The sequence below is a fragment of the Herpailurus yagouaroundi genome, unplaced genomic scaffold, assembly GCF_014898765.1.
Source record: "Herpailurus yagouaroundi ecotype Mexico unplaced genomic scaffold, PumYag 163, whole genome shotgun sequence".
NCBI lineage: Eukaryota > Metazoa > Chordata > Mammalia > Carnivora > Felidae > Herpailurus > Herpailurus yagouaroundi.
This window is the reverse complement of record NW_024412404.1, coordinates 56000473-56022294: the sequence shown is the minus strand read 5'-3', so window position 1 is coordinate 56022294 and position 21822 is coordinate 56000473. Positions and strand designations below refer to the sequence as shown.

At 51.9% G+C, this 21822-nt stretch overlaps 1 protein-coding gene across 2 annotated transcripts in view; it reads right to left on the bottom strand.

The window, feature by feature from the left end:
- The window catches only part of GRK5 (G protein-coupled receptor kinase 5), a 221995-nt gene that overhangs the window by 51669 nt on the left and 148504 nt on the right, over positions 1-21822 (bottom strand). Inside the window, exon 4 of one of the 2 annotated variants that reach the window (XM_040486603.1) lies at positions 11520-11597. The exons of the other annotated variant lie outside the window; for it this stretch is intronic. Coding sequence (XP_040342537.1) covers positions 11520-11597 — 78 coding nt within the window. The remainder of the gene's footprint in view (positions 1-11519; positions 11598-21822) is intronic. 2 annotated transcript variants of the gene reach the window in all.

Here is a 21822-nt window from a genome sequence, read left to right as displayed (position 1 = left end):
ACTAGGAATCTTTAGCTAAAGCTATTTGCAAGGCCATGGATTAGGTGGCCTCTGAGATTCCCCTGGGTGCCATGGCCCACCCCGGGAGGTATCCTCTGTCCCCTCAGTGTAAACTAAAGGAATGATCCTGCAGGATGGGCTCTCAGCTCCTCTCCCAATGTACCAGCATTTCTGAGGCTCAGGCCTCCATTCAAGAAGGCGGCTTAAGCAGCAGGGGCCCTTCATCGGGAGTGGTGCTGTGCTGGGCACCGGGGTGAACTTCAAATGAGCCCTCAAAGGCCCTGCTGTTCTCCAAACAGCACCCTAGCTCCCTGGTGACTGCTTCTGGGTCATTAACAAACCTTCAGTCAAGAAGAGACTTAAGCAGAGCCCAAGAGCCAGATTAGGTCATCGTAAGAGAGCAGGATGGGTAGGGTCAAGAGCACAGACTCTGAAGTCTCAGCTTCCCCCATCCCCGAGACCTTCAGAGAGTTACTCAACCTCTCTGTGTCTTCATCTCTTCACCTTTGAAATGGAGACAGTAATCCATGGGGGTAGATGTGAGGATTAAGCGAGTTCTTTAAAGCCCTTGGACTCCTGTCTGGCACAGAGTGAGAGCCGTCCCTAGATCTGCAGGGATGTGGAGTAGGATGGCCAACCTCCTCACTCTACTGATGGAAACTGAGGCCCAGGGAGAGGAGGCATTTGGCTGTGAGGGGAGTGAGAAGAGGACAGAATTTGGAGCACAGGCCCGGGTTCAATTCCCTACCCTGCTCAAGCTTGGTGTTCTTGGGCAATTACTCAACCCCTCTGAGCTCTCATTTCTCCTCCTTTCAGCTGGCTGTTATGAGGACTGAGTACCACAGGGACACGGAGTTCCAGGCATGCAGTAGTTGCTCAATACATGCTAGCTCCCTTCTGTCTTGCCCCTGATAGCTAGTAAGCACAAATGTGCCTTTATTCGTTTTGAATTCCGCTCTCTGCTGTTCCCAAAACTGGAAGAGGAAGAGACCCAGCCTCCACCTCCCCACTGCTGCTTGAGAAAACTCCAGAAGTTGCTCTCTTGAGTTTCCTTTTCAGTCCTCTTCTGGGAGTCTTTTTGCAGTGCTGTGGCAAAAAGCGGGAAAAGCCAGGGTGCATGGCCCAGCTGCCCCTCCAGCCCAGCCAGCTGCCCAGCCGCATCCTGCTCAGGAGGGGCTTAAGCGAAGGCGGACTCCGAGCTCCCTGGATTCATTGACAACAGGATAGAGATGCTGTTCCAGGTGCTGGGAGACAGATGAGGGCCAAACAATCTAGCAGAGATGAAATGCTGGGTCCGGGGCTAGTGTCTGGAAGCCCAAACCCCATGAAGGATGGGGCAGGCACATGGAAGGGAGGGATTTGCCCAAGCTCCCCATATCCCATGCCCTGGGTTACCCTGGTGACCAAGGCTTGGTTAGATGGTTAGGCAGACTCCAAGCCAGCTCCCCGCCAGACCACAGACTGCAGGAAGGGAGATGGGGAATGAGCCTGTCTCCTAGTCCAGTGCTCCTTGCTCTAGATCATGCTGTCCCTAACAACAGGCCAGCATTTATAAAATGCATCACAGCTGGGAAACTGACAGTTAGCCAGCCCAGCATTTTCCGAAGATGATGAGATGGTCTTAGGAGGTGCAGGGACACAATACTCCGAATCGCTCTCGGTGAACAAGGTATTCCCTTTTCAATTCTCCTTTGAGCCTCCTGTCATCAAGAAGAAAGTCTCGGTGTGATGCCACCATCTTGCTAACACCTCTCCCATACTCACTAATCTCCCTTCCAAACAAAGAGAAAGGTGGCCTTAGGCTCAGAGCCTTAGGCTGGCACAAGAGGATGCAGCTAGGATTTAATGCCACTTTCCCAGTTGTCTTTCTGTATGACAAACAAATACTGGTTTTCCAGGCATGTTCCTGAACACAAGTTTCTTCTGAAACTTTATTTTTTAAAAGATTTTATTTTTAAGCAATCCCTACACCCAACGTGGGGCCCAAACTTACAACCTCAAGATCAAGAGTTGCATGCTCCACCGATTGACCCAGTCAGGTGCCCCGAAACTCATTTATTTTAAATTAAACAGAAAGACATGAGTTAACTTAAAAGAAAAAAAAAAAACTATAAACAATTGTAAGGTTGGTATGCAGATTCGGCAAAATCTGTGAAGGTACAGCAACAATGAAGGATGGGGGGCGCCTGGGTGGCTCAGTCAGTTAAGTGTCCAACTTTAGCTCAGGTCATGATCTCACGGTTCATGAGTTCAAGCTCCACATCAGGCTCTGTGCTGAGAGCTCAGAGCCTGGAGTCTGTTTCAGATTCTATGTCTCCCTCTCTCTCTCTGACCCTCCCTTGCTCTCTCTCTCTCTCTCTCTCTCTCTCTCAAAGAATAAATAATAAGGGTGCCTGGGTGGTTCAGTGAGTTAAGCGCCGGACTTCGGCTCAGGTCATGACCTCACAGTTTGTGGGTTTGAGTCCCACATCAGGCTCTGTGCGACAGCTCAGAGCCTTGGAGCCTGCTTCAGATTCTGTGTCTCCTTCTCTCTCTGCCCCTCCCCCGCTCATGTTCTGTCTCTGTCTCTCTCTCTCTCAAAAATAAACATTAAAAATTTTTAAAATAAATAAATAAATAAATGAATAATAAACATTAACAAAATTTTTTTTAGAAAGGAATGAAGGATGGCCATGATACTCAGACGGGGAGACTGAGGCTCCAAGGATGTAGAGCTGGAAGGGGCAGAACTGGGGCTCTGTGTGCTCTTCAGGGCAAGGACTGAAGCCACCGACTGCCCTCCTCAAGGCCGAGGAACTGTCCCCACCAAGAAGCTAGCCAGCCTGGGCTAGCTGACTTCTAATCTGCTTCCCGGGTCGGGAAGGGGGAGGCGCCAGTGAAGTGAGCAGGGGACAAGGGGCCAGAGAAAGAGGAACTCGGAATAATTATTATTTCCTTTCATTCAAGCTCTTTACTTTTTAAAAGGTGGATGTTTTCCGGAGAGCCACACCAGCACTAGGAATAGATTTCTTTTGTGCAAAAACTCAGGCTGATGGGTAACTTCCCCTTAACGAGAACAAACTTCCCTGCTTTACCCTATCATTGTTTATAGAAGCAAAGAGGCATGTGTCTATGTGGGGCCCAGAGAACAATATCCTGCCGGCAGACCTCCAGCAAGAAGTGCCCTCTAGAAGCTGCCCACCCTGGGCGTTCCCAGCATCCCACAGAGGCTGCCAAGCCGGCTCATGTCAGAAGGCTGACCCAACCTACCAGTGCACCTTGGTGTCCAGGCCCTTTCAGCAGAACCCACTACCAGGTCTGAGCTACCCCTTTTACTACCTAGCAAACCCACATCAAAACTGGGTGCCATCTGCCAGGCCTCAGTGACTGGGCTGGCACAGCTCAAAGACGGAGGCCCAGCACAACTGCTTATGAGCCCAGTTAAAATGAATCATGGCGAGACGTCCTACAAACAACATGGGTGACGCAGGATACTCGGGGACTCGCCTGAAGCCCTGCCCCCACAATTCTAGACCAGCCTCTTCCTTTCCCCGGCCTTGGCTGCCTGACCTGTAAAATGGGTACACTAATACCCAGCTTGGAGAGTTGCTATAGAAGGAGCCAAGAGCAGGTGTGTAAGATGGCATTGCAGTGTTGGAGACAGACAGCCTAAGAAATATAGAGGGACTTCTTGAGTATTCGTGAAGGACCGTGCCTGGCCCTGCTTTTCCAAACTGGCAATGGGGCTTTGTTTCTCCAGGGGAAGCCAGATTCATGGGCCTAACGTGCACTATGATTTATTTGTCCCCATATGCACCCTGCTCCCCCAAACCCCGAGGCCTTCTGACAAGGATAGATAAGACAAAGTGAAAGCAAGTCATTTAAAAACAAGTAACAAAACTGAATCTGAATTTCATCAAAATTAAAACCCGTTGTGCTTCAGAGGACACTATCACAAAAGTAAAAGGACCACTCACAGGATGGGAGAAAATATTTGCAAATCACATATCTGATAAATGACTCGTATGCAGAGCATACAAAGAAGCCTTAGGACTCAACTTTAAGAAGATCATCAACCTAATTTAAAGATGAACAAAGGGTCTGAATAGACAGTTCTCCCAAGCAGATCCACAAATGGCCGATAAGCACATGAAACAGCGTTCAGCATCGTCAGTCATCAGGAAAATGCAAATCAAAACCACCACGAGATACCATTTCACACCCTCTAAGATGAATAAAATTAAAAAGAGGGAAAATGGCAAGTGCTGGTGAGGATGCAGAGAAACGGGAACCCTCATGCACAGCCGGGGGGGAAATGCAAAATGGCGCAGCCCCTTCCAGAGTATTCTCGACAGTTCCTCACATGACTAAGCACCGAGTTACCCTGTGACCTGCTACTCCACTCCTAAGTATCTCTCCAAGGGGGATGGAAACACATGTCCAGGAAGAAACCTGTACACAAATGTTCACAGCAATGTTTTTCGTTACAGCCCCAAAGTGTAAACAAACCAAGTGTCCATCCATTGGTGACAAGATAAAAACAATGGGATCTATCCATACAGTGGGATACTATCCAGCCATGAAAAAGGATGAAGTACTTAAATACGTTACAACATGGGTACACCCTGAAACATTATACTAAGTAGAAGAAGATACAAAAGGCACGCACTCTATGACTCCATTTATCTGAAATGTCCAGAATAGGCAAGTCCACAGAGACAGGAAGTAGATTAGTTTTTGCCAGGGGCTGGGAGGAAAGGGAGACAGGGAATGACTGCTAATGAGTAGAGTTTCTATTGGGGGTGATAAAATGTCCTGGATGCAAATAGTGGTGATAGTGGTACAACTCTGTGAATATTTTATTTTATTTATTTTTTTTTTTTTAATTTTTTTCAACGTTTATTTATTTTTGGGACAGAGAGAGACAGAGCATGAACGGGGGAGGGGCAGAGAGAGAGGGAGACACAGAATCAGAAACAGGCTCCAGGCTCCGAGCCATCAGCCCAGAGCCCGACGCGGGGCTCGAACTCAGGGACCGCGAGATCGTGACCTGGCCGAAGTCGGACGCCCAACCGACTGCGCCACCCAGGCGCCCCAACTCTGTGAATATTTTAAACCACTGAACTGCACACTTTAAAAGGATAACTTTTATGGTATGTGAATTACATCTCCATAAAGCCAATATTTTAAAGTCCGTAGTGATGGATGCTTTCGTGACCACATATTTTTATTTATTACTATAATTAAAACTACTTCCTGGTCCACCCCAGCTCAGAGCAAGCCTGCCCCTCCCCCCACCACTCCGAACACCTATATCACCTCTGGTCTGCAGGTACCTGGAAGAGGAGCTGCCTGGATCTCTACAGAGCTCAGCACACACATCTGATCTGCCCCGGGGGCCAGCTTCTCCAAGCTGACACACCTTTGACTATTTCTAGGACATGCCATGTTCATGGCTGTCTCACCAGCATCAGAGACTAGCCTGCCACAGAGATAATGCTTTCAGTTTAGGGGTTTGGGGGGTGAGAAGGTAGGCAGAAAGACGTATTCCGTATGCTCCCCCAAATCTTTCAACCTCCCTTGCTGGCCAGGGGAGCTTTAACAAGGCAGTTCATGCTTGAGCGCTTCCTTCACTCATCTCCTCCCCTTTGGCAGTGACCATGAGACAACACCTTCAAGATGGTGGGGCCACAAAAGCAGCCAGGACCCCTGGTCTTCACCCAGGAGAGCTGAAGACCCAATCAGATTGTGCCTAAGAAAGAAAGGATCTCTGTTGTGGGAAGGCCCTGAGATTTGGGGGTTGTTTCTTGTAGCAGCTAGTATTAATCATCCTGACGAACGTATCGCCTTCTAACGAGCCTGGCCTCTCTGGCCAGCCTCTGTGGCCGGGGGCCCTCCAGACCCCTCCTTGGCCTCGCCCAACCCCACAGCTGGAGTTCACGTCTGAGTGATTTCCTCATTCAACAGCCTCGTACTGAAAGCACAGAGAGGAGGGGGAAAGTCAGACGCTAGCCCCCACTGAGCGAGTGTCTAACACGGACCAGCCCCTGGGCTGTGTAGTTGCTGGCATTTGGGACCCTCGCCACCACCCCACCCACTTGACAGCTGGAAGGCTAGTAACTGTCCCAAGGCCACGCAGCTGAAAGAGGCCAAGTCTGCCCTCCGACCCAGGTCGACCTGGTTCCAGAAGGTCTTCTTGCAGCTCTCTGCCGCCTTTGTGTTAGAGCCCCGCTTTCGGTGCACTCCAAAACCCACCCAGGGCTGGTGTCTCCAACAGCCCCCAGGGCAAAGCTGGCCATGTCTGGCCAACCGATGCAAGATCTGGGCAGTATCCAAGGAGTGGGCTTGCCTCTCAGGAAGGAAGCCTTCAAGCCAGGGTTTGAAGGGCGTCATCGCACAGGGAGTGAGAATTCAGCTCCAGGCATAAATTCTGACTTAGAACGAGAGGGATTTTCCAGCCAGACTCCTAGCAAACACACCATGTCAGACGCCGGGGAACAAAAACCAGCCAAGTGGCAGCTCCCCAAGAAAAGACACAAGGGACACGAGGTGAGGGGCTCGCGGAAGGAAGCTTCCCAGGGCCCTCTCGCTGTCTCATTCAAAGCAGCTCACAATGATTGCAAGCCGTGAGTCCAGCACTGGCAGGTGCAGGGGACACCCACAAAGAACAGATGCCACCATCTCTGCCCATGTCCCATGTCCTCTGTCTTTCCTGGGGGTGCTGCACCCACTCAGTGACTCAAGATGAAAACCAGGAGTCACCTGGGTCTCCTGCCCTTCCCCTTCACACCCCACACCTGGCCGCCCCCAAGAACTCCTTCCTGCTAACATTTCCCAAGACCCTCGTGCTGTCATGTCCCAGCATGGGTCACAGTCACTCCCGTGGCACCTGCATCAGCTCCCTAGTCTTCTGCCTCCAGTCCCCCCACCAATCCCCTGCTCTCCATGTGGTCAGAGGAACCAGCCTCAACCGCAAACGGCTCCCACTGCCTCCAGGATGGTGTCAATCTCCTCAGCATGGTTTGCCAGGCCCTGCTGCCCAGGGCATCCCCATCCCCCTACCTTCTACTCCCACTACACCCTTGCCCACGTCTATACCAGGGTTTCTCAACCTCAATGCCACTGACATTTGGGGTCAGAAAATACTTTGTTATGGGGTTGTCCCGTGCATCATAGGACGCTCAACAGGACCCCTGGCCCCTACCTGTTAGATGCCGGTAGCACCTCCCCCTAGTTGTGCCAATCAAAAATATCTCCAGTCTCTGTCAACTGTCCCCTGGGGGGCAAAACATTCCCAGGTGATGTTCTATACCTTTGCCCATGAAACGCCCTTCTTTCCTTTCATTCATACCTGGTCTCTTCCTCCTCATCACCTTAAAATTTGATTCAGCTCCTTCACCTCCCAGAAGCCTCCCTGGCTTGTCCAGGGTGGTCTAGGGGCAGCTTCTCAAGATCCTCCTCCCGTCTTCCCTTTTCCCTTTGCACAGTTCCGCCACTGTTCCCGTCACATTGCCGCTGACAGACCCGTTGATGTGTGTCACCCTCTGCAGGGCGGGCTCCTCAGGACCCCTGCACCGGGGCACGGAAGCACCGACCTCATGTACTTGCATGAGTACACAGCGCGGTGTGCTTGGTGACCGCCCAAGTAGGTGTGATGGCATCTGATCAGTGGCAAGGGACTGTGTGCAGCCAAGGTATCAGGCTGAGGAACAGGGAAGGGAGAAAAACAGAGTAAGGGTCTAGGTGAAGGGCCTTGTGGGGAATGGCCTGAATAGGGACAACGAGATGTGGTCGTCAAGAAGAGACTGGGCCAAAGCCCAGTGTGGGGCCTGTGGGAGGGGTATCAGGAGAAAGCATTTTGAAGCAGAAGGAAACCAGGTCATGAAGCCCCTTGGATGTGTTCTGTAGCCACAGATGTATCCAGCAGGGTGTAAAATTTGGGCGGCGGGGGGGTGGAAGGTTTTATGGTCAAATAAGTTTGGGAAATGCTTTGTCTGCGGTTAAAAGGTTTCTTTATTGCAGGACTTCTTAGGGCCTTTGAGATGCTCACGTGCCAGGTGAATTTTCACAAGGGGCACATGCAGCAGATAGTGTTGCCCACATGTAGTTGCCCACAGAGCTTCTCAGATGATCAGTGTCCTTCAGCCTACCCTTTGGAATTGCTGCTTAGAGCTGAGACACGCTCAAGCTAAGGACAGTCTGGGTTTGGGGACAATGACTCTGGGGGTTGTTCAGAGACCTGAGGGCCAATGCCGGAGCCTCACCCCTGGCTCTCCAGCACCTGGGCCATCTGCAGAACTGAGAAGTGAAAATGGCTCCTGAGAGATTGTCTACAGGAAGGACTGGGAGGCAGTGTGAAATTTATTGTAGGAAAACAGTCGCCCCATGGGACTGCTTCGACCACCTCCCCCAGGCCCCTGGGCCATAACACATGGTGTGGTTTAAATTCTTTAAATTGAGGAGTACTTAAGGAAAAAATGTTGGCAGGCTCTGAGGCACTTGTAAAACCATCTGAGCTGATGAGGAGTCTGGGCCCCATCCCTCCAGGAAATGGAGGCAGCGCTGAGCAGGGGCAGGGAGGTCTGGAGGGCGGGATGGGGTCCACCAGCAGAGGCTTCTGGTCGGCAGAGAGTGAAACAGTCCCCTGCAGCAGCCCTTGGATGGGCCTGAGGAGCTGGCAGGGCCGAGCAGAGGAATACTTCATCCTCCCTGTGGATCACAGCCAGGCCCGCAGATGCTCCCGGGCAGGGTGGCAGGAGGGCAGTGAGGGGCCAGGAGTGGGAAACAGTGCACCACGGGGTGAAGACCAAGGGCTCAAGTCCCAGCTGCATGACCTGGGACGGTGACAGCCCCTCCTGAACCTCCCCGGGCTCAACCATAAGACGGAGCCAACAGAATCACATCACGTGGTAGCTGCAGGGATCAGGTGAGCGTGTCTGCACACAGTGGGTCCTCAACACATGTCTGGGGGAATACAAGCGGGTGGGCAGCCCCAAACTGGGCGCAGATGCAGAGCCAGACTGGCAAAGCTCAGGCACTGCGGAAACCGCCTTTGCTGAGGGCAGCTGAAGACTCTAGCGTTTGAGTGGCCGCAGCATGTTACTCGCCTCCCTGGGCCCTGGCCGCCACCTGGCCACCTCTTGTGTCCCAGAGATGGAAGCCAGCACACACAACGCCTGGGGGGTGCTCAGCTGGTGAGCTGTTGCTCTCGCCCACCTCCCCGGGCCTCTGGGCCCTGCTTATGCCCAAGGCGTTCCTGCTGTTTCAAGAGGTGACCAGGTCAAAAGCCGCACGTCAGCAGCTGTAAGTGTGGGTGGACAGGGACACCGCTCAGACACGTCTCCTTCTTGACCACTTTCAACCTGAGCACTTCCATAGACGCCAAAGAGGCCTGTGTCTGAAACAAAGCAGGGCAGAGCTGCACAGGGGCCCCGCAGACGGAGCGGGCAGCCACATGTGCCCAGGGCCATGCCGTGTGCAGAGGGAGCCGGCCCCGCTTAGCGTCTGGGGGCATTTTACGAACTGAATCCTCTCATTTCTGAAATGTGCCGACGTACCGCGAGCACTTGCCCATCACGCGGACAGAAGGAAGCAGAAACACAGAGACCCCAAGGGGAGGCAGCGAGAGAATGACAAGTAGGGGTGAGGGCTCGGCACGAGTGGCAGGAAGTGACGCAGGAGACATCTCTGGGTGTGAGACTGCACAGGGATGCCCCCTGGCCACCTGCGGATGCTGGAGATGAGCACCCGGAGCGGGACTCGGTGTGGTACGAGAGACCCTGGCGGTGGGGGAACCCCACACGCTCAGGGCCCCCCGGACCTCCGTAACTCCCGAGAGGGCAGCAAGGGTGTGAGGTGGGACCAGAGCTGCCAAGGACCCCCTGGGACCCTTGCTGAGAACATCAAGATGGGGTGTACCACTTCAAGGGACTTTCATGTCACGGAGTTAAAACCTACACAAATACGCAGAGACAGTGTATGAGCAGGGGAGAGGAGGCCTGATTTCAAAGTCTGAAGGAGCTGCTGTGGGTAGAAAGCCCTGAGGTCACCCTGGATGCCTTTGCAAGGGTGTCGCTGGCTGTCAGAAGGCCACCTGGTGCTGAAGGAGCCGTACGTGACCCGGATTGTTCTGCCCACAACCCTCCCTGTCTGAGTGGAGTCACCCTGAGCAGCGGCCGAAAACCAGTGTAACTGCATCCTGCTTTGGTGCGGCTGCGAAGGGACACCAGCCACGGGGCAGCGCCCCCAAGGTGGCAGGCAGGTAGGGGCAGGGCTGGTCTTTTATCAGGGGCTAAATGTCACATCCGGGGAGTCTCTATGCCTCGTTGCCAACACCCCTCTCTCTCTGACTGAAGCACCTCCCATTTTTCTCCTTGTTTGGTTCTTGTGAATCACGTGTCATTCAGTGTAGGCTGAGAGAACGGAGTCCACGATGAGCCCATTTGCAGGGACCCTCTGCCATTATCTGGTCAAGTCTCACCCATTTTACAGCAAAGAACACTGAGACCCCGGGAGAGGAGGACCAAGGTCACATGGTAAACTAGGGGTGAAGCCGTTTCCTGATCTGCATGCCTGTGTTGCTACTCCCTGGCACACTCTGTGTGGACGGGTGAACAGCCAGGACCCCGTCACACAGGCTGTGGTAGCCCCAGTCCACCAGCAGCCTGGGACAGAGGGCGTGCCCAGTCCCAGAGGAGGAGGAAGCCACTGCTGGCCCACAAGGGTACAGGACACACCCAAAACTGTGTGGGTACAGGTCTCAACTCAGACTCTTAAGACCTCTAGAAGGTGGGTCTGGCAGGGAGAGCCACATTTAAGAAACGGAAACTGAGGCCCAGTGAGGAAACATGACTGGATTGTGTGGGGAGAAAAAATTGCACCAGAACCCCAGGCTCCCAGGCCAAGTTCTGAACCAGATGGAGACCACCTTTATCTGTCAAGTTGGGGGTGAGAAGGAACAGGTTCTAGGGAACCAAGACCACCAGGACCCCAGGGGCTGGTACTATTCCTTCAGCATTGGGGTGTGGGTGCTCCTGAGGTAGGGCCAGGTACTGATGGGGTATACTCTCCCATCAGTATACCCAGAAGATACTTTAGGATCCTCCACATTCTGTATGTATTCACCCAATGTCGCCTCTGCCACCCCATTTCCTTCCTGCCCACCCCTGGGCCCTTTCCCTCCACACCAACCTCTCCAAACCACGCCCGCTGTGCCCTTTCTTCTGGGCACTCCTGACCCCAGCTGGGCCAGGCCTCCACCTGTCCAGCTACAAATCCTTGGGTATGGCCAGCATGGGGTCCCTGGAGGGGACTGGGCCCCAGCGAGCAGGCCTCCCCACCCGGGCCCACCCGCCTTGGGCCTCGCCAGTCTTGGGCACTTGCTGGGGGAGGATGAGATACGGGGTCTCTGCAGCCCCGTGGCTGTGCGTGCTTTACATGTGCTTTACAGCCCCCCACATGGCCTGGCACGGATCCAGGGCCCAAATTCCTCTAAAAGACCTCCCTTTTCCTCTTGCTGTGGGGTTGGGGCAGTCTCTTACCTTTGGGGTGAGGTACTTGGTCATAATTTCCTTCCCTTTCTCCCCCAGTTTTTCATCTGGAGTAACTTCATATTCTGCCTGAAAGAGAAAAAGCACCAGAACAGTATCAGAACTGCTCATGAGCTTCTCATGGTTACACAACCTCAGCGGCCCCAGAGAAGACACCATGGAGGTCAAGGGACTAATCCCTCCTCCACAGGGCAGGAAGCTGAGGCCTGGACTGGGGAGCCGACCTGGCCAAGGAGCCTTGATGTCCAGCCCAGCCTACTTGGCACCATCCGTGAACACGTGCTCAGGGCAGGCCCTCTCCTCTCGGGCTGCACGTTAGAATCATCAGGAGCAAACAGACCACCCCATACCAACCGACAGACCCTCTAGCTGTGAGGGCAGGGCCCCTGGCAGCTAGGGGTTGAGAGCCACCAACTTCGTTAAATCACAGGAAGCCCCTGGAAAATAACCAGCCACCAAACGGGAAGGTCCGGAGAGGTTGTCCTGCCCTCAGGTCACTCAGACCTTACAGCTGCGTGACCTTAGACAAATTCCTTAAACTCTAAAATGCAGATAGAAAAAGCACCTACTACAAGGCACTTGTGCAGACAGAAAGTGATAAAGTTCTTAGCCCAGAGCCAGGCACATAATAATACTGCTCAAATGGGGGCGCCTGGGTGGCTCAGTCAGTTAAGCATCTGACTTCGGCTCAGGTCATGATCTCACAGCTTGTGGGTTTGAGCCCCACGTCAGGCTCTGTGCTGACAGCTCAGAGAGAGCCTGGAGCCTGCTTCGGATTCTGTGTCTCCCTCTCTCTCTGCCCCTCCCTTGTTCACACTCTCTCTCTTAAAAAATAAATAAACATCAAAAAATAAATAAATGAATACTGCTCAATGAACAGTTGCATAATTATCACCCCATCATTATTATGCCTTCCAAGAGAAAACATTAATATCGATGCCTTACATTTTGCAGCTTTCAGCTTATAAAATGAACACACAGATTTTTCATATGTTCTCATCTGAACCTTAAAAAAGCCCAGATAGTGACATGGGAGGCCGGGGGGGGCCACTGCCATACCCCTTCAATCGCATGTGAAGGGCAGGAGAGGTTCAGCAGACATGCCCAGGGTCATTCAGGGAGGTAGCAGCCGACCTCCACACCAGAGCTCTTTGTCAACAACACCAAGGAATTTAGGACTCCAGATCGCTGGCCAAGTCAGTGGACCTCCAAAAGACAAACCTTATTTTCCTTGACCTCAAAAGGGGCTCCTTCACTCACATCTGATGCCTTTGCCAAGAGGAGGAAAGACCTCCGGTTAACAAGAAGCCTGGGTAAGCCTGCCTTTCTCATTTAGACAAGAGAACTAATTGCACATTGTTTACAACCATTTCAAAATCCACCACCCAAGGATTTGTCAACCTCGGTCCAAAAGCACAGCTATTTCAAAAGAGACAGAGGAAATGACGTCAACACAGACAGACTGAAACACCGTGGAGCCAGGCGCCCCAGCCCTCCTGGCGTGGTTCAGGGCAACCCCTCAGCCCAGTGCCTAGGGTCCAGTTTCCCCCCAGGCCAGTCCAGAAGAGCCTCCTGGACAAGGGAAAGCACAGGCACATTTGGAAAGCCCACGGATGCAGCCTGGCACACTTCCCCACAACGTGGCTGAGTTTCCTTGTGCTACCGTTTCTCTTCTCACAGAGAATCAAGACTCAGTGATTTTCACCAAGGAAGAAATATGAACACTTCAATCATTTGGATCACAGAGCGATGGGATCGTGGTTCTGGAAGGAATCCGACTCCCTCACTTTTCAGAGCTGGACACCAAGGCTCAGGGAAGGAAAGGACTGACCTAAAATCATACAGCTGGTCACAGCAGAGCCAGGACAGGAGCACAAGCCTCCTGACTTCCATTGGGCCACCCGTCTCAGTGCATGTCCCTGCCAAGGCCAGTGCCTCCACACCTTTATTAAGACTAGTCTCGTGGGATTGATCATTTCTTGAATTGATTTGATTGATGATTTCGTGAGACTATTTAAGGAGAGACGGTGGCTCTTTCCCCTGGAGTTTTTCCTGCTTTTGTCCCCCCTGTGCTCCCCAACAATCCCCCCAAACTAACACATGTGTGCACATCTGCCCTCCCCCCGCCCCCCGGACACACATAGTGTGGAGTAGGTTATAGGCTCACCCAATTTACAGATGAAGAAACTGAGGCTCTGAGAACACCAATAACCAGTTCAAATACAGTAGAGTAAGCATGTGAGAGGGCTGGGAACTATGTCTCCAAAGGGGCTCATCATTCTAGAGCACGACTGACCACCATTTTTCGAGGATGAAGAGAGAAGCACCCAGTGTCCTGTTGCTCTGAAAACCCGCCTAGTGGTCTGGCACCATGGGAATTACCCAGACTGCTTTGCAGGGCCCAGGCCCCGGGCAAATGGCCGACCACCTTTCGGGGTAACTCAATCCCATGCAGAACCCTGGATTTGCACTGTCCCAAAATACATCTGTGAAGGCAGCTCTATTTAACCAAATGGAGGCTTGAAGCTCATTAATCAGCCTCAATAACCAGCTGAAAATATTATTGCTCTGGGTACTAAAACCCACGTTAAAAAAATAACATCACTTTCAGGTCAGCTGCCTCCCAGCAGAGGCCCGGCTGGGCGGCTGGGCGCCACAGTTCCACAGGGAGGCAGCCGGGAGCACGCGGGGACAGGCATCCCCAGCCCAGGATCAAAAGGCCTTTCTTTGAGAGTCCATGTCAGGTCACCACCACCTGAAGAGCATTTGTGTTGGGAGGCAGAAAACCAACAGAAGGCTTCCAGCTGGGCTTTCCACACTGATTAAGTCACCTGGAGTGACAGGCCGTGTCTCTACAGTGACCCCCGAGAGGCCTCCGACAGAGAGAAGGCACCATGGCGGCTCAGCTTGGCCGGCAGAGCTCAGGCAGATCACAGCACCAGAGGCAGGGGACCACCCGGGAATCCACTGCTATGGGAACACTCTTGCCCAGGTAGTGGGCAGAAGCTGCTGAAATCAGCTAAAACCAGAAAACATGAGCAGCAAATAAGAGGTTGGGCCAACAGCCTAGAAATTTACAATTAGCGTTGGCTCAGGCAAGGGCACACAAAGACTTCAATGAGAAGAGAGAAAACTACATGCGAGGAATGCCCCTGTGACCTCCATCTGTAAGGGGGCTCCCTCCACCCAGAGAGGGTGATAGGTCTTCTCCCCTTCCCTCACCAGAGGGGACACGAGCCGTCATCCCTGCTGTAAGGCCCATTTGAAACCTGTGAGCTCAACCCTAACAGCCAGAGTGCCAAAGGGCACCTATGCCGATCCACTTGGAGGGCATTTCTCTTCCCGACGTACATCCAACGGAGGGAGGCACCATTTCATGAGCCTCTGTTCGCACTGCGATTTATGCCAAACGCAGAAATGGCCTTTGTGGAGGAGATGTTGCTATAACACAAAGAGCAAAACACTACGTTAGGTTTAAGGCAAAAAAAATCATTTACAGATCTGTGCCTGCCGAAGAGTATGAACATCTGTGCGCATCCTAGTTTATAAACCTAATGTTTCATCCTCTTGGTCTGCTCTAATTACATCATCAATCTCAGAAAATGCCGGTGAAAATATGGCCTATTAAAACACACTTTCCTCTGATGATTTCTAAAAATGCGAGGCCCGCAAGCCAGTAAAAGGGGACCTGCCACGTTTTCAAAGAAGCCGGCACTGGTTTAAAGAGCGGAGGCTGAGCCGGATCCCTCTCGGCCTCTGACCAACTTCAGATGTCACCTCCTCCTCCTGGGAGACCTTCTCCTGCCCCGACAAGAAGATGAAGTCAGAGATGCTATGAGGTCTTGCCACCTCCGGCTGCTGTAATTACCAATGTGGTCAGCTTTTCCACAGTCCTCGCGGCAGGGACAAGTGACGTGCTTGGCTGGCAGTGCTGCTCACCACGGCCCTTTCTGGAGAAACACCCAGCTCCACCCACACCGGCCTCGGCGCCTTGCCTGTGCTGCCCGTGTGGTCTGGAGGTCTCCATGTGCCTCTGTGGAATCACTCTCCACCCTGGTGTGGGGCAGGCGACAGGGTGGGCAGTCACCTGCCCACCTGGGCACCATGGTTCCCGGACCCCACTTCTAAAGACCCAGCTGGTGTATGCTGGCCTGCATCGGTCCCTTCCCTGGTCCCCGCAGACCTAGAGGTGGCAAAGGCCCTGACTTACCGCATCAGCGCCACTGATGTCCCCACCCTGCCTGGCACTTCATCAGCAGCCCCGCACTCACTCGTGGGTGGGCCTTCCATCTCCTGCCGGGATACTGACTGAACAGTCCTTCAGATAGCTGGGCCCTGACCTTGCTGCTTCTCTGCTCCCCAGCTGGAATGAAGAAGTACTTACAAAGGGGCATCCCCCAGGGGTCTGACGGTGGGGTGGGCCTGGTCAGCCCCAAAGCCTGTATCTACCTGGGCAGAATGTTCTCTGGTCTCCAGCTGCCATCTGAAGAGCCCTCTTGGGCCTAGGTCAGGAAAGGAGTCACTGGCCCCGCCCCCCCCCCCAAAGGCAACAGATGGGATGTGACCAGACAAAGAAGGGAGGGAGGAGCTGCCTCCTGGCCATGTAGGAACACAACCCGAGAGTGGTAGCAGTGACCCCAAGGGGACCCCAGACTATCCTCGACAGCACCACAGTCCTTGTGTGCTTGTGCAACATACCCTGGCTGGGGCAAAGGTTAAAAAGAAGGAAGGACCTCTGGGGTGAGGTGACATATTCACCAGCAGCTGTCAGGCTCCCATAGCAAAGGGGCCACACCCTCACCTTCTGCTTATCCCATCGTCCTCCTGACAGCCTCAGCCCAGAGTGGCTCTCTCCCCACCCCGTCCACCACCCCTGGGCTGCCTAGCTGCTGCTCCTCTCTCCCCTAGCCCCAGAATTATTTCTCCATCCTCATTCTCCAACAAGGCTCACTGTGCAAAGGCCTTTCACTCTCCCTATTACTCTTTCAGTTCTAAGGAAGAAGAACGTCAACCTAACCTAGTTCGGGCAGAACCGTTATCTCTTAGCTCCTAGAAATCAAGGATGGATTGAATAACCAAATTATGAGGAGAATGAAAATGCAGCCAGGCCTGGACCACCAGGAACCAGCAACGTGAGGGCTTCTGGAACCCACTCTCATCTGTGTGCGTGTGCACGCGCGCGCGCGTGTGTGTGTGTGCACGCACACGTGCCCACACGTGCCTCGTTCTCTCTCAGTGCTGACTGGCTTGCTCCAGTGGCACATGGCAGTCAACGGCTCTCAATATTTTTATTTTAAGCCTTCTTTACCAGAGAAGGACTTCTTCTCCAGCTTACAAATTCTAGAGAAAGAGCTCATTGGCCTACATTGGCTCACATGCTCATCCCTGCTCCAGAAAACTGTGGACTGTGGGTCACACCATTAACAACATGGCAGCTTCGAGGACAGGAGAATGGGTGGGGTATCCAGGACACTGGAAAATTCCATAGGCTTCTGCTATATGAACCCATTTTATAAGTGTTAGACTTCTTCAAATGACCCTGATCCCTGGGTCTGGCTTCACCAACTGTTCTGAGGGTCTCTACGTCCATCTGAAGAATGGTTACTCCCCTCCCAGCTTCCTCTTTGGGGGAGAGCACAAAAGTGATAGAAAGACAAGACAAATACTGGGTCTGAATTATAAGAGAAGCAGGATGCTTAACTACTCTGATGAGACACAGCAAATTGTTTTACAAATAATTTCAGAATAACCAGGCATATTTAAAGCCAGGTGATTGCACACTGATTTCAAGTGATTCCCTATAGTCTAATGAATGGCTTGAAGTGCCTTTCAGCATTTCCTGATACAAGATTTCATTCGTTGTAACCTCATAGTTGTAGCTGCCAGTCTTCAAGATGGAGACTTTAATAATCCTTGCCTTCTGCTACTCATGCTCTTGAGAAGTCTCTTTCCATACTGAAAAGGGCTAACCTGTGTAAACATGATAATGGGGTCATGATAGTATGGAATCTCTGAGGCTAGGTCATAAAAGACATTGCAGCTTCTAGCAGGCTGTCTTGGACCACTGACTCTGGGGAAAGCCAGCCATGTTAGAAGGACACTCAAGCAGCCCCGTGGGGAGGTTCACATGGAAAACACAGAGGCCTCCAACCAACAGCCACCACCAAGTGCATAAACTTGGAAACAGCCACCAGCCAAGTGCATAAACTTGGAAACAGATCAAGCCTTGAATGACTGCAGCCCCAGCCAACATCTTAATAGAACCTTTTAAGAAACTGTGAGCCAGCAGCATCTCAGGAAAGCATTCCAAAATTTTTGACCCACAAAAGCCGTGAGATAGTAAGTGTTTCTTGTTGTTTCAAGCCGCTAAGTGTTGAGGTAATTTCTTACACAGCAATAGATAATGAATACTTAGTTTTCTAAACTCGTGGCTAGTATCACTCACTTCATTGAAATTTTCCTTTATGTATTTATTTTTCTTTTTTTTTTTTTTTAATTTTTTTTCAACATTTATTTATTTTTGGGACAGAGAGAGACAGAGCATGAACGGGGGAGGGGCAGAGAAAGAGGGAGACACAGAATCAGAAACAGGCTCCAGGCTCTGAGCCATCAGCCCAGAGCCTGACGCGGGGCTCGAACTCACGGACCGCGAGATCGTGACCTGGCTGAAGTCGGACGCTTAACCGACTGCGCCACCCAGGCGCCCCTGTATTTATTTTTCAATATTTCATTTAATCAAAAAGCCAGTGCCATGAGGGCAGGCACTTATTTCTGCTCAGCGTGTAGCCGCCAACTGCTAGAACGCAGTATGATATACTGGATATATTCAGTAAAGAAGTGCTGAAAAACTGGTTGAGTATCTGCCAAACCTCCCCTAACCCCAAAGAGAAGAAACCTGCAAAGTTTCAGTCACACCCAAGTGGGGGGATAGGAGGGTTTCAGGTGAGCCGGGATGCCATCAAGGCTCCCAGAAAACAGGTGAGAGAGGCAGTACATCAATCTTCAAGGAGTCCGTGCAAAGACTCTGTTGTCCTGAGGAGGTTACACTGGAACCCTGACCAGATGGCCAAATCCTCTTTGAAACCAAATCTAGTCATGGCTTTGACTCTGGCCACTCTGTTTCTCCGTGGGAGGCAATGAGAGAGTCCTTCTGAGGCTCCCAGAAAGCCCTTGAAAACCGAGATGAAGGCTGAATGACCCCTGCAGAATTACCTCTGATGAACGATACACACACCATCCTGCGCCCCACCCCCGAATCACCCAGACCCCATTTTAAGACAGCCATGAGTCCCCTGCTTGACTTGAAAAACTCAATTAGGACTGTGCAGGAGAGCAGCCTTTCCCGGGGACTACGTCAGAGCCTGACGAGGACGGGTTATTTTTAATAAACTCCGCTTGGTAGGAATTCAACACAGAGGTGGGAATGGTGTGGACGGTGCTGGCTGAGCCAGGGAGCACCGGGGCTGTATGCTGCCTCCTTGGAGTTCCAGGCAGGATGGAAGGAAAAAACATATTTCAGACAAGAATTGCGCCAGCCCTGGAAAACTCAATAAAGTCTTCCTGCGTAAAAGAGGTGTTCCAAAGGCTGGTCATCTGACGTCAAGATGGGTGATGAAAAGGCCCCGCTCATTCCCAGAGATGCAGACAAAACGCAAGGGGCGGGTCGGCTCTAGGAGTGGCGGCCGCGTTAAGACGTATGTAAAGAGCATTTGTCGCATCAACAGAGGAGCCAGACTCACATTTCCTTTCCAGAAAAAAAAGCTCTTGGTACAGGCCCAGCAAAAGGGAGCGTCTGCACGACCAGAATGAAAATGGGCATCCATTGGATTTTTTTTTTTCTTCTTCTCAAACTGACTATAAGTGTCTAACAAGACACGTGGCTGGAAAATTCCACTGGCTCCTGGGTTCAGCCTTGCCCTGCTCTGCCTCATCAACTCTCTAGATGAGTCTCAAAGCTGGTGATGCCTCATCGTTTCCAAATGGGGAGCAGTCTTGGTCCAGGGCTCAGGCTCTGGTCCTCATCTTTCCTTCCACATTTGTCTCCTTGGTCAGTTTGCCCAGCCCATGGCCCTAAATACCAGCTGTGTGTTGACAAGTCCCAGTCTTCCATCTCCAGCCCAGAACTTTCTCGCAGACCCCAGAATTGAACATCAATCTCCCCTCAATCATCTCCACTTGGGTGTCCGAGAGACCATCCAGCCGCCTGTGCCTAAAATGGAGTTCCTGGTCTTCCCCCAAACGCACCTCCCACAGTCTTTCTCTCCCACCACCCTTCCATCCGATCAGGTCAACACTTTGAAGCCATCCATAACTCTTCTGTCTCGCCCACACTGCATCTGAAAGTACTGTCAACTCTGCCTCAAAAACACACCCCAAATGCAGTCACTGTCACCACTGCCGAATGCTCCCACGCTGGCTCGAGCAACCATCAGCTCTCATCTTTAGTAGCTCCTATCAGAGCTTCTACCTGTTCCAACACAGGAGCCTCAGGGATCTTTTAGAAACCTGTCGGATCATGCCACTGCTCTGTTCAAAATCCTCCAGTGGCTCCCCATTTCACTCAAAGTCAAAGTTCTTTAATGGCACAACATTCTTTCATCACCACACCTCTCCTAGACCCCCCTCTGCCCTTGCTCCCTCCACTCCAGCCACAGATTCCATGCCTGCAGGCCGCCACACTAGCTGTTCCCCTGCCTGCCATGCTGTTCCACCACACACTCACCTGGCTAACTCTTACAGAGGGTTCCACAAGGTCTCCCGGCCCAAGGTCTCCCCACCAGCCAGTTCCTTCAGTCTTTCTCTGGAGCCCGCACTCCCTACTAACATACCATTCTGCCAGCACAGCCCAGTACTGCGGCTCGGGTGTGTGCTGGAGGGAGGACCCAGAGCAGAGGGTGCAGCAGGGAGGGGGTGTTGGGGAATGCTTCTGAGAGTAGGGTACGAGACAACAAGCAGGCATTCAACAGGCAGAGGGGAGGTGGGGGGCATTTCAGGCATCGAGAGTGAGGGAGCCGGGGCCGAGAGACTTCAGCCTCTGTGGCAGCAAGTCAGATGGCAGGGCCGGAACGCACAGCTCAAGAAAGACCCAGGCGAAGGTCGAGGATGAAAGTGCAGGTTCGGGGGCCTGTCAGAGGGAGGTCTGGTATTCGGCCTCAGAACGTGGACCGAATCCTGGTATCAGGATTCCACGTATCCTGGTTGTCCATGTCCCCCAGCCCTGGATACACAGTAACAGTCATGGGTGACTTGGAAAATACCAATGTCTGTTAGAAATAAGGGCCCATCCACTGGTAATGAGCACCCCTAGTGTCAAACTGTGGTCTCCAAGTACCATTTCCCAGTAGAAGGAACCAGGGCTCCTTGGAGATACAATGGACTCTACGTCTAGGGCAGGAAACATACAAGATGAGCTGTCACATCACATCCTACCACTTAGCAAAGAGACTGTCCATGACTCCTGGGTCTTCTCAAGGGCTCAGAAGCCAACCTGGGGCCAACAATGAGACCATGGAGAATCAACTACCATGCATCGAAATGCATCCCGTGTTTAAATCCACACCTTCAAAACAAATTGGTTACTACTACAGAAGGGTGCTGGTGAACTGATTTGGTACTTTAAAAGCATAAATACAGGGATAGAATGAACGAATTTTATCAGTGGGTAACCAAACAGTAATTGAAAGGAACTGTCACCCAGTTAGCAAATGAAGAAGGAATGACAAAATTAGAATGTCGGCATGCTGCAACCCCTAATTTATCAACAGATTTAGGCACTGAATACCTAAACCTGCTGCCATCTCTAAAAGAAAGACAAGCAGATAGTAATGTCCCCTGGCGGAAGAACACAAAACCACTTATGAAGTCAGTCCCCCAGCCCCTGCTGGGGGAAAAAAAAAAAGGAACCTGAATATGATCAGGTTTCTAGATTCAATGAGCAATTTACAAGCAACACAGAGAAACCTATTACATGACACATGGGGTGACAGAGCAGAATTCAGACTATGGGTCACTCTTCTGGATGAACAAGGAGAGATGGTTATAACCTGTCAAAACATGCATTTATGAAAAGTATGAGAAAGTTGGAAATTTAAACACAAATATTTGATGATAATAATTACTTTTTTAGAGCTGCACTAAGGGTATTGTGGTGGTGTGTGTGTGTGTGTGTGTGTGTGTGTGTGTGTGTGTGAGAGAGAGAGAGAGAGAGAGAGAGAGCCCTTATCGTGTAGGGATACCTACTGAAATGTTCACGGGCAAAATATATATGATATTTACTACAAAATGCTACAGACAG